The sequence below is a fragment of the Girardinichthys multiradiatus genome, chromosome 6 (genome assembly GCF_021462225.1).
Source record: "Girardinichthys multiradiatus isolate DD_20200921_A chromosome 6, DD_fGirMul_XY1, whole genome shotgun sequence".
NCBI lineage: Eukaryota > Metazoa > Chordata > Actinopteri > Cyprinodontiformes > Goodeidae > Girardinichthys > Girardinichthys multiradiatus.
Window position 1 is genome coordinate 7,279,362 of NC_061799.1, and position 17,261 is coordinate 7,296,622.

The window sequence follows — 17,261 nt, forward strand, 5'->3', positions numbered from 1 at the left end:
AGACAGTTCTGGATAGACCATATTTACAGACAAAGAAAGTTTTTCATTTTACTTGTAAAATGTATGTATTTCTTTTACAGTTTTGTCTTAATTACTGCTCTGAGTGGTTTGATAATTAACATGTTTTACAGTCTGTGTACCTGTGTACAGTTATTTGATTTTTAAATTCACTGAAGATTATTTCAACAATCAATTAATCACAATTATTCTGATTACCGTATTTTCCGCACTATAGGGTGCACCGGATTATAAGGCGCATAGAATAGAAGCTACTGCAGTCAAACGTTTGACTGGGGTTGCGTTATGCATCCACTAGATGGAGCTGTGCTAAAGAGAATGTCAACAAAACAGTCAGATAAGTCAGTCAGTCAAACTTTATTAATACACTACAAACCAGCGTTCTGATAACTCCATTCACTCTCATGGTAAGGTCTCCTCTACATAGAATTCTATTGAATAGAGCCAACCGCACGTTAGGAATGCATTGGAGTCTATGAAGTTGAAGTTGAAATCAAACGTTAGTTAAAACGTGAAAGGGAACTTTTCCCTGATTTAGTAAACACGTAAAAGAAACAGTATGATGAACTAAATCAAACGTTAGTACATTCACAATATAGTAGCGTTAACTGTTGAATTCTCTCGCTGCTGCTCTATTCCCATGTTCGACTGCGTAGCTGACAACCTTGAGTTTGAACTCAGCATCGTAAGCGTGTCTCTTGAAAGGTGCAATTTTGGGGTCGTTATACACACACAAGTGGTGTTGGACTAGGAGTAAGCACAGTACAGGTGTTTACCGCTATTACTTCGGCGACACCCCTGACTACGGTAGCCGTAATGCTGCAAGCGGTGCGGCTTTGTAGTTTACCAGTCGTACTGAAACATTTTGACAGAGCGCCGTGTACAACCAGTATGGATCAACCAATTAACCAATTGATCCATATATAAGGCGCTCTGGATTACAGGGCGCACTGTCATTTTTTGAGAAAATTAATGGTTTTTAAGTGCGCCTTATAGTGCGGAAAATACAGTAATTCAATAAATTGGTTCAGTCCTAAATCTATTTGAAATGATTGCCTTTAGACATGAGAAATGTGTTTGAACCATTAAATCCTCCAGGTAACTTTAGGGACAAAATCTGTAACCTTAAGCAACATTTGAACCTGTTTTAATCTGTATTTACTTACAACAACAGCTGCTTTAGGGATATATGTACATGCAGTTAAACAGCAGTTTACAAAACCTTAACTCAACTAAATTACAGAGCAAATAGTGAACAAAGAAATGTGAACCAGAGCAGATCACACTCTGTAATATCAAGCCTTGTTCTCCAGCCATCTGGTGGGAACATCCAAATTTAGCTGCAAGCCCAGCTCGTTTTCCTCCCCTCTACGCCCATAAGGGAGTTCTTGTTCCAGGAAAAGATGGTTCCGAGACATGGAATTTATTAAGATCTATTTATCTCTCATTCTTTCATAAGGAAAATGTCCAATTCACACTTATCTCAAGCAGCAGAAGCTTGGGCTAGGCTCTCAAATTTTTCTTTTCTCACTAAACTTTATCTCCACACAGTGTGCCAGTCAAAGCTTTTCAGTTAAACTTGTTTGCTGATTATCTCTTTGAGTTTTCTGTATTTGACTTCACAGAGTTCCTGAGAGAAGAAGTGGTCGTTCTCCTCACGGCTCAGTTCATCACTCTGTTCAACCAGACAGCGCTGGAGGTGAGAGCAGTAACCATGTAGATCCATCAGCCAAATTTTCTAAATATTCTATTAAGTTCTGCTCAGTGCTAAATCAGAAATGAATCCCTTGATGGAAAAACTCAGGATCTAAATTCCTGATACAATAAATGCAAAATAAAAATCAAGCAGCCTCTTTTTTTCACAAAGTATTAGAGTGAATTGTTGTAAACAATATTTGCCTCTTTACAAATTTACTCATTTTTGTTTTATCCTGCCTAAATATTTTAGATTGTCAAAAGCAGTTTAATATCAGAAAATAACAATCTGACTTAATACAGAAAGAAGTTTTCAAATGATGATTTCCTTATTAATGGTAGAAAAGCTAACCCTATGTGAAGATCTATCTGCCCCACTTGTTGAATCTTGAATTAACTATCAATGACCATGTAATACATGTCATTTAACTGACATGTATCAGTTTGGAAAGGATTACAAAGCCACTTCTAAGGCTTGGGGACCCCAGTGAACCATAGTGAGATTAATTATTTATTAAAACATGATATAGCATTGAACCAACCCTGGAGTGATCTACCAAAAATTCTTCAAGACCCATCGACGGCTCATCTAGGAAGACAAAAAAGAACCCAGAACAACACCTAAAGCAGTGCAGGCGTCACTTGCCTCAGTTAGGCTCAGTGTTCAATAACCAAAAGAACACAAAGGGCCATCTCACATTAAAAAAGACATCCTAATGATCCTTGAGACTTTTGGGAAAATGTTCTGTGGACTGATGAGACAAAAGCAAAACGTTTTGGACGGAGGACGTCCCGTAATATCGTATTTTTTGTTAACCATGGTGGTGGTAGTGTGATGGTCTGGGGCTGCTTTCCTCCTTGAGGACTTGCAAAGCAACTTGCTGTACTTAGAGGAAACCTGAATCCTGCTCCACCAGAAAATCTTGAAGGAGAATGTCCTCAAGCACAGTTGGGCTATGCATTAGAGCAATGATCAGTCATCATAATTTTATATGTCAATTTAGTAAATCAGTGACTATTGGAATTAAAAAATAATAATAATTTTGGATAAAATAATTTGATAAATTGTGATAAATTATTTACAAAACCTTTGATTAAATTGATTATTTTATACAACACTAATTAAAAAAAAAAAAATAAAGCTTCTGATGACTGGTGTACAAATTCAGTCACAGCAACAAAGCTAGATGTCTAAAGCGAAGTGAGATCAAGTGGACTTAGATACCTCTGAGTCAAAATTTTTATTAACTCTATTTTTAAAAGACTCTGGGAGCAGATGTAATGGTGAAGGAAATGTGCTCCACTCTTTTGGGACAAACACAAAGAATTATCTTTTGACTGTGGGCAAGGTTGGTCTGGATTGCTTTATTCCTACAATAAATGAACTTGTAAATTAATTTTGTCTTTATACAAATATACATCTTTACATCTGTATTTGATAGTAAATTTAGTTTGATCTGAAACTCTTAAATGTTTGAAAACAAAAACAAAAAAACATAAGAAATCTATGAGAGGAGAATCACTGTACAGTATGTCCCATACGTGTGCTGTTGAAATGTCTTTAATTAACTCACAGTATCCAAAGTCATTTATATCCTTTTGGACTTGCATCGATTTCTCACCAAGATCCTGCACTGATGACAGGAGACTCAGACTGCTGTGTAAAGTCCTCTCGAGCACATCCTAAAGATTTTCAATAGACTTCAGGTTGTGGCTCTGTGGCCAATCCATGTGTGAAAATGATCTCATGATGCCTGAATCAGTCTTTCCCAGTTTCAGCCCCGGGAGTACTGGCACCCCCCTTGAGAAATATGCTGCTTCCTTCTGAAAAAGTAGAAATTCATAAATGCAAAACCTGGAACTCAGCTGACCTTAATTTTGGGCACCAAACATTTGAGTCCAAAACTGACCAATTACAACGGCCACAGATCATAAAACGGCCCTCTTAGGCTTGAACAGTAAGCACTCGCTATGATAAACCCATTATTTCTCATTCTAATGTGCTAATCACTCTGAAACTCATTATACCACACGGCCTTATTCCGCTGACCAGAGTCCTGTCTTTATTCCTCCTCACATAATGAGACCTTTTTTTATTTGTCTTTCAGATAAGTGTCTCTCTGGAGGCCACACAGTTATTTAGTCACAGTACATTGAGTTCTCTTCACATGATTTCTGTGGAAACACTCACTTTCACTGTTAAACACTACATTTGAATGTCTTTGATTAGATTTCACTGAACCCCTAAGTGGTTTCCAATCACACATACTCTATTCAAGTTTCCTTCCAATCAGAATTTTCCCTCTTTAAAGTTTATAGTTCAATATTTTTACTTTAGTACTGTATTGCACAGTTCTTAATCAAATTTTAGTCATATAAAAAGTCTACTTTGTGTTTTTTCTTTTGCTTGGTGCACCTCCTAAACAGAGGGACATTGTTTCCACCACCAAGAATGTTTCTTTAAAAATGAGACATCAGGGTATCAGAAAAAGTTAAATAACTTTTCTACAGAGAGACATCTACACACAGGATTACCCCGCAGTGTTTTGCAAAATTGTTGATACCCCTTGATTTTCTTAATTATGTCTCACTGCAGCCACCATCTTCATTTATTTTATTAGGATGTTATGTGATAGACCAAAACAAAGCAGTGCATAACTGTGAAGTAGAAAGAAAATAATAGAAAAATAATCAAAACATATTTTGAAAACCCTGAAGTGCAATTATACCCAGACCCCTGAGTTAATACTCACCACATCCACCTTTTGTTACAACTACATCTGTGTTTCTGTTTGCACAGATTTTTATCCTTTCATTTTCAGCTAAAAACCTGAAGCTCAGTCTGACTGGATGGGGAGATTTGGTGAACACTATTTTTTGAGGCTTTCCAAAGATTTTCAAATATATAAGCACTTAAATGTGCTTTCATCTGAAGCATCCCACTGTATCTCTGCCTGTATGTTTTGGGTTGGTGTCCTGCTGGAAGGTGAACCTCTGCTTCATCTCAAATCTGTTGCATCCTCCAACAGGTTTTCTTCCAGGATTACCCACCATTTCGCTCCATTCATATTCTCACCAATTCTGTCCATCTCCTCTGTCTCTGCTGAAGAACATTGTCCTTCTATAAAGTCCCAATTTGTGGAGTGCAAAATTAATAGTTGTCCAATCGACAGACTTCTACCTGAGCTGTGAATCTTTGCAGCTCTTCTAAAGTCACAATGGCCATTTCTCTGATTGATACTGTTCTTGCCTGGCCTGACGGTTTAGGTGGATAGCTACAGGTCCTTCTCAAAATATTAGCATATTGTGATAAAGTTCATTATTTTCCATATTGTCATGATGAAAATTTAACATTCATATATTTTAGATTCATTGCACACTAACTGAAATATTTCAGGTCTTTTATTGTCTTAAGACGGATGATTGTGGCATACAGCTCATGAAAACCCAAAATTCCTATCTCACAAAATTAGCATATTTCATCCGACCAATAAAAGAAAAGTGTTTTTAATACAAAAAACGTCAACCTTTAAATAATCATGTACAGTTATGCACTCAATACTTGGTCGGCAATCCTTTTGCAGAAATGACTGCTTCAATGCGGCGTGGCATGGAGGCAATCAGCCTGTGACACTGCTGAGGTCTTATGGAGGCCCAGGATGCTTCGATAGGGCCTTTAGCTCATCCAGAGTGTTGGGTCTTGAGTCTCTCAACGTTCTCTTCACAATATCCCACAGATTCTCTATGGGGTTCAGGTCAGGAGAGTTGGCAGGCCAATTGAGCACAGTGATACCATGGTCAGTAAACCATTTACCAGTGGTTTTGGCACTGTGAGCAGGTACCAGGTCGTGCTGAAAAATGAAATCTTCATCTCCATAAAGCTTTTCAGCAGATGGAAGCATGAAGTGCTCCAAAATCTCCTGATAGCTAGCTGCATTGACCCTGCCCTTGATAAAACACAGTGGACCAACACCAGCAGCTGACACGGCACCCCAGACCATCACTGACTGTGGGTACTTGACACTGGACTTCTGGCATTTCCTTCTCCCCAGTCTTCCTCCAGACTGTGGCACCTTGATTTCCGAATAACATGCAGAATTTGCTTTCATCCAAAAAAAGTACTTTGGACCACTGAGCAACAGTCCAGTACTGCTTCTCTGTAGCCCAGGTCAGGCGCTTCTGCCGCTGTTTCTGGTTCAAAAGTGGCTTGACCTGGGGAATGCGGCACCTGTAGCCCATTTCCTGCACACGCCTGTGCACGGTGGCTCTGGATGTTTCTACTCCAGACTCAGTCCACCGGTTCCGCAGGTCCCCCAAGGTCTGGAATCGGCCCTTCTCCACAATCTTCTTCAGGGTCCGGTCACCTCTTCTCGTTGTGCAGCGTTTTCTGCCACACTTTTTCCTTCCCACAGACTTCCCACTGAGGTGCCTTGATACATCACTCTGGGAACAGCCTATTCGTTCAGAAATTTCTTTCTGTGTCTTACCCTCTTGCTTGAGGGTGTCAATAGTGGCCTTCTGGACAGCAGTCAGGTCGGCAGTCTTACCCATGATTGGGGTTTTGAGTGATGAACCAGGCTGGGAGTTTTAAAGGCCTCAGGAATCTTTTGCAGGTGTTTAGAGTTAACTCGTTGATTCAGATGATTAGGTTCATAGCTCGTTTAGAGACCCTTTTAATGATATGCTAATTTTGTGAGATAGGAATTTTGGGTTTTCATGAGCTGTATGCCAAAATCATCCGTATTAAGACAATAAAAGACCTGAAATATTTCAGTTAGTGTGCAATGAATCTAAAATATATGAATGTTACATTTTCATCATGACATTATGGAAAATAATGAACTTTATCACAATATGCTAATATTTTGAGAAGGACCTGTATGTCTTGGTAGGTTTGCAGTTGTACTGTACCCTTTACATTTTCAGCTGATGGTTGAACAGAGGTCTGTGAGATGTTCAAATCTTGGAAAATAGTTTTTAAACCTAACTCTGCTATCAACTGTCCACATCCCTGATCTTATCCATGACCTGTCTACCGTGTTCCTTGGTCCTCATACGTTGTTTGTCCCCTGATTTCCTCCATCTATTTATATGTCAATTACACTCCACAGGTGGACTGTGTTTACTAAATAGACTTCTGAAGGGAATTGAAAGCACTAGATTTTATTTAGAGGAATCAGTAAAGGGGGCTACATGTAGCACTTGGAGATTTGCTTAAATATAATGCACATTACAAATAAAAGTTATTATTATTATTAGGAAAGCCTTCTTCAGTAGGAAGTTAATCATGCCGTTAGTATGTCTCCAAGACACTGTCACTACATCTTAGACTCTGTATGTCAGCAAGATTTTCTCTCATTGATCCTACCATGTAGGTCAGTGGTCACACCACACCCCCTGTCCTAGTCTGGCATGTGTCTCGAGGACATTGGAAGCTACACTGTAGGCTTACATAATGTTATCACCAAAGCAACCACATCTGAGCTAAGTTGTTCCATAACCTAGTGATGGTGTACATTATTTTGCATCCAAAAGACTCATGGAGGACAGGTTAACTTGGTTTTTGTTGGGCCACTTAAGGACATTAAGTTCTATGTGCTTTGGATCATCGTCCTGTTGAAAGATGTATCGACACTTTGCTCTAAGGTCTAGAGTCCGCTGGAGCAGGTGTCTTTTCAATATTTGCCTGCTGTCATCTTACAATCTATGTGGACTGTTTATCAAGTTCTTCCCACACACAAACGGCCCTACAGCATGATGCTGCTACCACTATACTTACCAGTAGAAATGGTGTTAGCCAAGCAGTAAGGCAGCCAGGATGAGCAGTAAATGCTTTTCCCCATACATAATGCTTGGAGTTTAAAAAGGTGTACTGTACAGGCCTTATTTTGGTCTTCTGGATGGTTCTCCTACCTCCAAAAGTTAACAATGAAGCTCCACCTTAGTGGCCATTGGAGTCTTGGTCACCTCTATGACCAAGGCTATTCTTTCCTTATTATTCAGTTGGTCGGGTAGCCAAAATAACGGCTGGTTCCAAAAACTTCTTCTGTTTCAAAATAATTCAAAATTTAAAATTAAAAGTTAATTTAATAGAGACTAGTGCTTTATAGTACGTTCCATGCTGACAAATTGTTTTGTTGTTTATCACAATTTGGTTTGCAGAGAAAACTTCATTGCTAGGTTTCGGCTCTGAGACCTTTTGCAGACAGGCAAGGTCACTTTCAAATCATGTTCAGTCTGCTAAATTTCCACCAGATCATCTGAAGGATGATCAGTAGAAATCAGATGCTCCTAAGTTGAATTCCGAGTATCATAGAAATATACTTATGTACCTATTATACAGTATTTCAATTCAATTAAATTCAATTCAGTTTTATTTATATAGCGCCAATTCACAACACATGTTGTCTCAAGGCACTTCACAAAAGTCAGGTACATACATTCCAATTAATCCTAATCATTGAACAGTGCAGTCAGATTCAGTTATTTATTCAAATTGGATAAAAAGTTTTTCTATCTAAGGAAACCCAGCAGATTGCATCCAGTCAGTGACTTGCAGCATTCCCTCCTCCCGGATGAGCATGTAGAGACAGTGGACAGTCACTGGCGTTGACTTTGCAGCAATCCCTCATACTGAGCATGCATGTAGCGACAGTGGAGAGGAAAAACTCCCTTTTAACAGGAAGAAACATCCAGCAGAACCAGAACCAGGCTCAGTGTGAGCGGCCATCTGCCACGACCGACTGGGGTTTGAGAGAACAGAGCAGAGACACAAAAAGAACAAAGAAACACTGATCCAGGAGTACTTTCTATGGGAAGGAAAAGTAAATATTAATGGATGTAGCTCGTTTAGTCATTTCATCTAGAAAGAAAGAACAGATAAACTCTGAGCCAGTTTTCAAGGTTAGAGTCTGAAAGAGATCACATAGAGTTAGTTACAGTAAAAGCTCAGTCAATTTCCATGTATAGGAGAGAGAAAGGGTTAAACACTAAAAGACAGGGCCAAGTGGATCATCGGTAGAGGGTGAGCATTAAGTTGTTGCCAGCAGAAGCTCGGACGATTCCCCTCTCCAGAAAGGTGTCACAGGTAGACACATAGCCAGGCCAGGCGTAGCTTCTATTAAGAGAAAAGAGAGAGAACAAGGTTAAAAGCTGAAATAACAGCAAATAATGCAAAATTGGAGAGTAGTGTGAGAATGTAGCTAACAGGGTGAAAGTGGTCATTATGTCCTCCAGCAGCCTAAGCCTATAGCAGCATAACTACAGAGATAGTTTCAGGTCAGATTATTTAGTTAAACGGCGCTTATTTACAACAATGTCATCTCAAGGCACCCCACAAAGGGTCCCACTGATGGTCGTTGTTATACTAAAAACCACAAGGATTAGGATACCTCTCTCTGTCAGACTGATTATAACCATTGGAAAAGAGAGGGGGTCATACAGGTAGCAGAAATGGAGGGTGTGCTTGCACCTCAACCATAACTGAGCCGGTTTAGGCTAAACCTGAACCTGACTCCCCCTTACTCCAACCAACAGGGAGGGAGGAAGGCTCTCTCCCTGATAAACTAAGCCACTCGAACTATAAGCTTTATCAAAAAGGAAAGTTTTAAGCCTAGCCTTAAAAGTAGACAGGGTGTCTGCCTCACGGACTAAAACTGGGTGCTAGTTCCACAGGAGAGGAGGCTGATAACTAAAGGATCTGCCTCCCATTCTACTTCTAGAGACTCTAGGAACCACCAGTAAACCTGCAGTCTGAGGATGAAGTGCTCTGTTAGGAACATATGGAACCACCAGATCTATGATGTATGATGGAGCTAGATCATTAAGGGCTTTATATGTGAGGAGGAGAATTTTAAATTCTATTCTGGATTTAACAGGGAGCCAATGAAGGGAAGCTAAAATAGGAGAAATATGATCTCTCTTTGTAATTTTTATCAGAACTCTTGCTGCAGCATTCTGAATCAGCTGAAGGCTTTTAACTGCATTTTGTGGACATCCTGATAGTAAAGAATTACAATAGTCCAGCCTTAAAGTAACAAATGCATGGACTAGTTTTTCAGTGTCACTCCTGGACAGAATATTTCTAATTTTGGCAATGTTCCGGAGATGAAAGAAGGGAATCCTAGAAACTTGTTTAATATGGGATTTAAATTACATGTCCTGGTCAAAAGTCAAAATGTTTCTTTCCTGTTTGACACTATTGGCTGTTTTGTGTAAATTTCTTTTAAAGAGAGAGATTATGTCTGTTATGTAACTTTCGAGGGTTTTGATGTAAAAGCAATTTTATCGTTATGAGGTTGTACAATGATTGTTAGATTTGTGTCATTCTCTAGTTCTAAACCACACAGCAGTTTGCACCTTGTCAAAATTTATTTAAAAAAGATGAGGCCAAAATGAAAAAGTGTGTGAAAAATTAAGCGGTAAACCCTCCTTAAAACTCCAGATATGTAGACAATATAGAAAATCCTAGATTTTAAAGGGGATGCACTTTGCCTTTACAATGACTTTAAATCCTAGTATATCTTGTTGAAGCTTATTTCACATTTAGATTGAATTTCTTCCAAATCCAACCTGGTTGTCTGTCTTTAAAACCCCCCAGACCATGGTGACACCTCTGACGGAGAACTACTTCAACTTTGGCGAGCTGGGCAACAGCCTGATGTACAGCCTGTGTGGGGTGGAGGTCATTGTGGGCTTCTTCTTCGTGCGCTGGCTGAGCAGCAAGGTTGCGGACCGTGTGGTGCTGGCTGTGGGCTTGGTCATCTGCTGCACCGCCTGTATCTGGTGCCTCATTTTTCTCTGCAAGCCCCAAGGTGCTAACCTGCCCATGAAAACACATCGACAAGCACACACACTGACTCAAGAAGTGCCTCCGTTTCAGAGCCAGGCTCTCTTTGTGTGACCAGCGATGGTGTGCAGAGTACAGCGGAGTCATATTGAGAAACCCAGCTGATGAAATGAATGATCTCTGTAAATTATATCATTCAGGCTCTGGTGGGCCAGCAGGAGATCATACAGGCAGGCAGGATCCTGTGTGTTCATGTTGGCCTGCGTCTGTTGCAGCTCGTCACATTTATCGCTCCGATTAACAGTGACAGGTGCTGGAGCGGGGTACAGCCTGGGTACATTCAACAGGATTACAGTAATCTAATTAAACGAAAAAAGCTATTTGTTAGAGCGTAGCCTACATTTGTTCCCTATTTATTGCAGTTCCACTTAAACAAACAAAAGCCTCAAACTTATGACAGACAGATACCTGAGCAAAAATGATTTCCTGTCTTGGACCTCAGAGGGGGCAGTTTAACTTGCAAAATTGCCTTTTCATCATAAGATTACAGACGTTCAACTCAAACAGGAACATCCAACCATTGGAGTGGGCACAGATTCACACAAACATGTTCCTGATGCAAGGCAGCACAGAATAGAAATGGAGTAGCTGCCAGCTTGGCAGTGGTTTCATTTGCAGACAGAGTGGTCTGTGGAGGAGCCAGCCCATTTGAGGAGGAAAACCTAAAACGCAGGAGGGGGGGAGGGGTAACTGAAGATTCGGTTGTATTCTGCTCAGATCGTTCACACTTATATAAAAACCAGCAAAATATTCAAACAAATCAAATTTTTTTTTTACAGAACTCATGTACGTGGTTTTTATTTCATCGTGTTTCCCATTCTTTCCAGGTGGATATGAATGGCAGCTTTCAGCCTTCATTGTAGGAGTTTTTCTGCAGCTCCTGGGGCTTCCCTTTGTGGCTGTGTCTCAGGTGTCTCTCTTCTCCAAAGTCACTGCTGAGAAAACTCAAGGTTTGCTCGTGTTATTTTGTCAAGATTTGCAAACAACAGATTATTGCTCTGCATACAGGATTGTCAAACCTTACAAATATGGTATGTCAAAGCCATATTGTCAATTGAGTGAAATAAAAATGAAGTATTTTTGTGTTGCTTCTCTAAAAGGGTTAAGCCAAGGTGTTCGGCGCTCTGTTGGAGGCCTGGCTACCATCTTGGGTCCTTTGTGGGCTGGTGGATTGACTAATAATTTGTATATAATGCTGGGCATGATGCTGGCTCTGCTCGTCATGATCACAGTAAGTGGAACTGGAGCCTTTCCATGTCTTTCCAACATGTTTGGAGGTCCATGTACGGACAAGGCACAGCTGGTTTCCAGGATCAAGATATATCAAGAGTTTAAAATTGTAAGGTTTTGAAACGACTACATTTTTCCAACACACCGTGGCTAAGTTTTAAAGTTCTTCTGATAAGATGTGAGAAAAACTACAGGAGTGACCAGAGTCTGTACTGTACTGTACAGAGCCAGAGATGCTGCGTTTCAGACCTGGACTTGTGTAGAACAAGTCACAATAACAAAGACTTTCAACCTGAGGTATGCTTTTACTCAAAACTAGTGACTGGACTTAAACTCATGGTTTGAAACTCAAGTCTGTTCATTCATATATTCAGCACTCATTTACTCACTACGCTGTCCGTCAATCATCATGTTATAATTTATAGCGCACCTTGGAACATGTTTACTGTTATGTTGTCAATACTGTAGTATTGACAACATACATTTTAAATGTAGATTTAGAACCATCCAAATCATATTTTAAATACACTTTCTGTCCCAGACTGAAAAGAAGAAAAGCTTCCAGACTCTAGGCAGTGCGTTTGTGAGATTTACAGGTGTTAACTACATCATTACAAGGACAAAATAAAACGTATTTAGTTTGATTCATTTAGAAATTCAACACTAACTGGTGTTAATCCTTTTACTTTTCCTTGAGCATTAATGCCTTTTTATATTTCACCTGGTCTAAATATCAAGCTTTTTTGATCTTCATAATAATTTAGAATAGCTCAAAACTGTTGTTTTTTGTAAAATGATTATGCATTAAATTAGGCCTATGGACAATCCCCACAGGTCTGAATTTCTAACCTACAATGAAGTGGTACAGGCAGACTAGATGGCATTCATGTGTTGAGAACATTTTATTTCAGTTATTTGGGACTTGAGCCTGGATTCAGACTTGCCTCTTAAAGACTTGGGACTTGACTTGGACTTGGGGCAAAAGACTTGAGACTTGACTCGAACAAGATTGCACTGTGAACAATTTCTGTTTTTATTGACCCTACTCTTTAATTTGACAAAGTCAGCTGTTTGGAAAACCATGATGTAGAAACTAAAACAACACCACCCATCACTCTTAAGAAAGAACAATGTTTTAAAACTGCAGTTGTCAAGCTACAAGCAGCATGCCTGTAAAGCAGCAGACTGCTGGCGCTATCAGAGCAGATAGCCTGATAAGTAACCAGCTAATATTAGCATATTGGAATTCCAGTGTTATTTTATAATGAGCAGAATGGCAAAAGCGACAACATTCTGTGCAAAAAGCATATTTACTTTAAACTGCTAATAAATTGTCCTATATTTTCTGGTCTTTCACCACTTCATTAAAGAAAAAGCTACATCCTGTAAAACGACTGTTTTGCCTGACAATGACTCACTGTATTTTTCTTACCCCTTGAGCACCTAAATGATAAATCTTTTGGTCATGAAAAACCTGTAATCTTTAAGCAATTATTTTTCATATCAGTGCTTTAAAGTAGACACGTTGCAGCTATCAGGCACAGATGATGACTAGCTGTCATTGTCCAAAAAGAAAGCTTTATTTTTCAAACACAAAACTGGCTCATCTCACACACCGTGGCTAGGCTGCGGTAGAAATTCTCGTCAGGTCAAGTTCAAGGACCATATGCTAACACCTGGGGCATTCCATGCCATCTCTTGATGATTAGTGCTATGCAAAGTGAATCATTTTGAATAAATATACCTCCAAAAACAATAAGTGTATAAAAACAAGAAAATAGCAGTTTCTTATGCAATCTGACTCCAATAATGTCTGCATCTCTCATATATATATATGTATGTATGTATATATATATATATATACACTGTAATAGTAGCTTTTTCTGGTTTTCCCAACTGCAACTAAAACAAGATTTAAGTTGGGTTTAAATTTTTGAGGTTAGTAGAAAGCAGCAACACAGTGCCCACCTCCCTTCCTTCCACAGTATACCACAATGTTGCTTTAACAGTCCAGAAGGGACCAAACCAAGCATCTTTTTTTAAATTTAGAACATGTTGTATTTGCATGCTGAAAAAAGAAATTGCCTGCAGTTTTTATCATCTGCCTTTAATACTTTAGACATAACTATAACCTACACACTAGATCAGGGGGTCACCAACTGAGAGCTACTTCCAGGATGCTGAATAATACGAAGCATAACGTGATGACGGCAGTCTTTTCGAATAACAAAAGGTTGCTCAAAAATATGTATAATATCATAAATATATATTCACATATGTGAAAAGACTCATCATTTCTTACAGGTCCCTTTCAATAAATGCTCAGAATTCATTAGGAGATATTTGAACGGATTTATTCCTGTTAATCAACTTAACATGTGAAAGTTACCACAGCTGATATTTTTATCACATTTGTTTGAAAAATTTTTAGGACACATCTTCAAGTCATGTGACATATGTACTAACTACGACCCTTGGAATATTTAATCATCATCAATCAGTGTAATCCAGAAGTAAATTTGTTTTTATTGAAATTAATATCAACTCTCTAATATCTACTGACTAGGAGTATAAGAAACAAAAGCAAACATATAGAAAACAATTTAAGCTCCTCAAATGATCAGAATTGTCACAACAGTATTTCAGGGCAGTTTAAATTTAATGACTAACACACCAAATTCAAGGTTTGACTCCATCATTATAAAGAAATGCTCATTTTACATCTCTGTCAGTAGAGGCTTTTTTTTTTATTAATAAAAAAATGTGTAGCCTGAAATGAAGCTTCAGTTGCTTTTTGTGACTTTTTTCACAGTTTTACATGTAAAATGATTGCTGTTTGCTGGAACTGTCTTTAATTCGCTGACCTTTTCTTTCCACAGGGAGCTGCTGGGTGTATAGTTAACGTGGAAGCCATGTTTACACAAACTGAAATCTGCCCACATTCTGTCACTTTTCCATTGCCACGGTCACAAATGAGACAAACATGCTTTGCTTTCATTGTGGAAAAAATAAAGACTCCCTCCCAATTATGGTGAAAATATTGGGGGTGTAGCGATACATACAGCTCAAGAAATGGGACGATACATAACGTGTTCACGAGAATGAGGTAGATCCCCATTTTATGTTATTAGAAATACATTTTGTGATTTTCACAAATGGATTTTAAAGAATCTATTCTGTGTAGATATATCCAGGTTTGATGAGTCTAAAAATTTAAATTTTCAGACTCTTTGAAGAAACAACTAGAATTAACTTTAGCATCAATAGAGGCTAACAATTAGCCAGTTGTGACAGCTCACAGTGCTTACAAATCATTTATAAATTAGGTCTGTGGCTGCCAGACAAACAACTAGAAATGGTTAGGAGCTTCCTCAGAGCAAAGCATCATCTGGCACCAACAGGGGCAACAGGGTTTCAAAGTTAAAGCACACAGCAACATATCTGAGACTCAAAACAAAAGCTAACCTTTAACTTTAGCATACGAAATCACATGCTGACAGCAGCTGGGCTAGGAAGTCTACCTTTGTGAAACAGACTTCACTTGACGAGAAATGTCATAGAGGAACTCCTGGCCCAAGATCTCGTTACACCCATAGTAAAATAGTACCTTTTCTTTTGTTTTTCCTAACACTGCTTTCTTCCCCCTGTAGATGTTCCCAGATTGTCCTTGCAATGAGTGTGGTTTGTTTTGTATTCAATATTTTCATCTTTGTGTCTACAGTTAAACCTGAAATTATTCAAATCTCTGGTAGATTTAGGTTTACCAGTGGTGCCCAAATCTAGTCCTCAAGAGCTACTGTCCTTCAAGTTATAGATGCATCACTTGTCCAACACACCTGAATCAAATGGCTAAATTCCTTCATCAGCAGGTCATTCAGTTCTGGAGAGGTCTGGTAGGGAGCCATGCATTTAATTTTGCTGTACTGGAAAAAATATGTATCTAAACGTTGCAGGATGGTGGCTCTCAAGGACTGGACCCTGGGCGACCCGTTGTTTACAGTTGTTCGGAGTGGTTGGCCACCTCTGCTCTATATCTTAAATAATTTTTCAGTCTTCAAAGTTAAACATCCTATTCACTGGTCCTTTAACCAGTTCTCTGTGATTAATAGTAAACTGCCTTGATCAATAGCACTTCATCTATGTGGGAAAATGTTGCAACCCAAAGAAAAAAAAAAGCAGTTGCCTCAGAGTTTTCTTTAGGTAAAATCCTTCACTCAGCATGTCTTTAATAGCCCACATGTGTTACTCAGCACCCTTTATTCTCTGAAGCCACATCCAGCTTCACGTTTTTGCAGGTTATGACAGTCCTGTCCTACGACCGACTGACTGAGCCGAGGGTGGTGCAGTGTGCCCAGAGCTCTGACAGTGGAGGATAGAGCTGCGGGATGAATGACGAGCAGGAGAGGGCGAAGAAGGACCGAGGGGATGCCATTCACTTCAGACTGAATAAATCCAAGTTTCTTGAAGAGGAAAGTGTATGAATGTGAAATAAAAATGATCAAAACTCTTGAACACTGTCTGTGCTACCAACCTGTATTAGTATGAACCACAAATTCATATTACAACACACTATTAATTACATTTTACACAAGGGGGCACCATTGCTCTCACGTTGAATACTTAGAGGTATAATTGAAGATGAAAGTTATTATTTTTAAGCAGGACTATTTATATATTTCCAGATATTAGTGATAAAAGCAGGGTTTTTTTTTTTGTGTGACCCATGTATCAAAATGTGGTTTATTCTTCCCTGTGAAGAGGAAAGCTCTCTCTGAAAATGAAACGGCTGACACAATGAGTGCAGAAGTGGAGTTGTCAACATCTAAGCAGCTTCATGTCAAAAAACCTGACGGAAGAAGAGGGTCAGAGAGAATGATTCTTCATAGATGTGTTGGTACCTTTCTCTTTCTAAAAGAGGAGAAAAGCAAGACACAAAAAGGCTTGTTGAAATTAAACCATCTTGTTATCCTTCCTGTTCAGCTTGCACAAGTGAGACACCCAAAAGGTAAAACTAAATTTACAAAAAAAAAATAAAACTTGCTAAATTGCCAATTCTATCTTTTAACTAAAGGGAGCAATTGAAATTTTAATAGCATGCATTCATAATTTAGAATTTGACAAGGTGTGAGTAGTGTGTAGTCAGCTGTTCTTGCCTGTATTCTCCTCTAGGATGTGCTGCGTGCTACACATCAGCAGTTGAGAGAGCAATGCTGTAAGCAACATCAAGGCATTGTCGATTCTCTTTGTAGAAATGAGTGCGGGTTTGGCCAGTCTCTGTGTTTTGCATAATTGCAGATAAGGCTCAGTAACCTTTCCAGTTTTCTCCGCTCAGCATGTGATGCTTGCCTTTTTAGAGGCTTTTTGCCTAAAATGGAAATTCTAATCTCTGGGACTCAAGGACATAATATATATAAGTAGTTTTATGCCCTGATCAGCGTATTGAGGTGCTTGACATTTTCAGGGAGATAAC

The 17,261-nt window shown here is 39.1% G+C and overlaps 1 protein-coding gene across 1 annotated transcript in view; it reads left to right on the plus strand.

Moving 5' to 3' along the window:
- mfsd8l2 (major facilitator superfamily domain containing 8-like 2) overlaps nucleotides 1-16,298 on the plus strand; it is a 33,321-nt gene extending 17,023 nt beyond the window's left edge. The window contains exons 8-12 of the mRNA XM_047369018.1: nucleotides 1,644-1,717; nucleotides 10,313-10,526; nucleotides 11,389-11,511; nucleotides 11,662-11,792; nucleotides 16,087-16,298. Of these exons, the coding sequence (XP_047224974.1) occupies nucleotides 1,644-1,717; nucleotides 10,313-10,526; nucleotides 11,389-11,511; nucleotides 11,662-11,792; nucleotides 16,087-16,167 (623 nt within the window). The 3' untranslated portion in view covers nucleotides 16,168-16,298. The remainder of the gene's footprint in view (nucleotides 1-1,643; nucleotides 1,718-10,312; nucleotides 10,527-11,388; nucleotides 11,512-11,661; nucleotides 11,793-16,086) is intronic.
- Nucleotides 16,299-17,261: the final 963 nt, after the last annotated feature.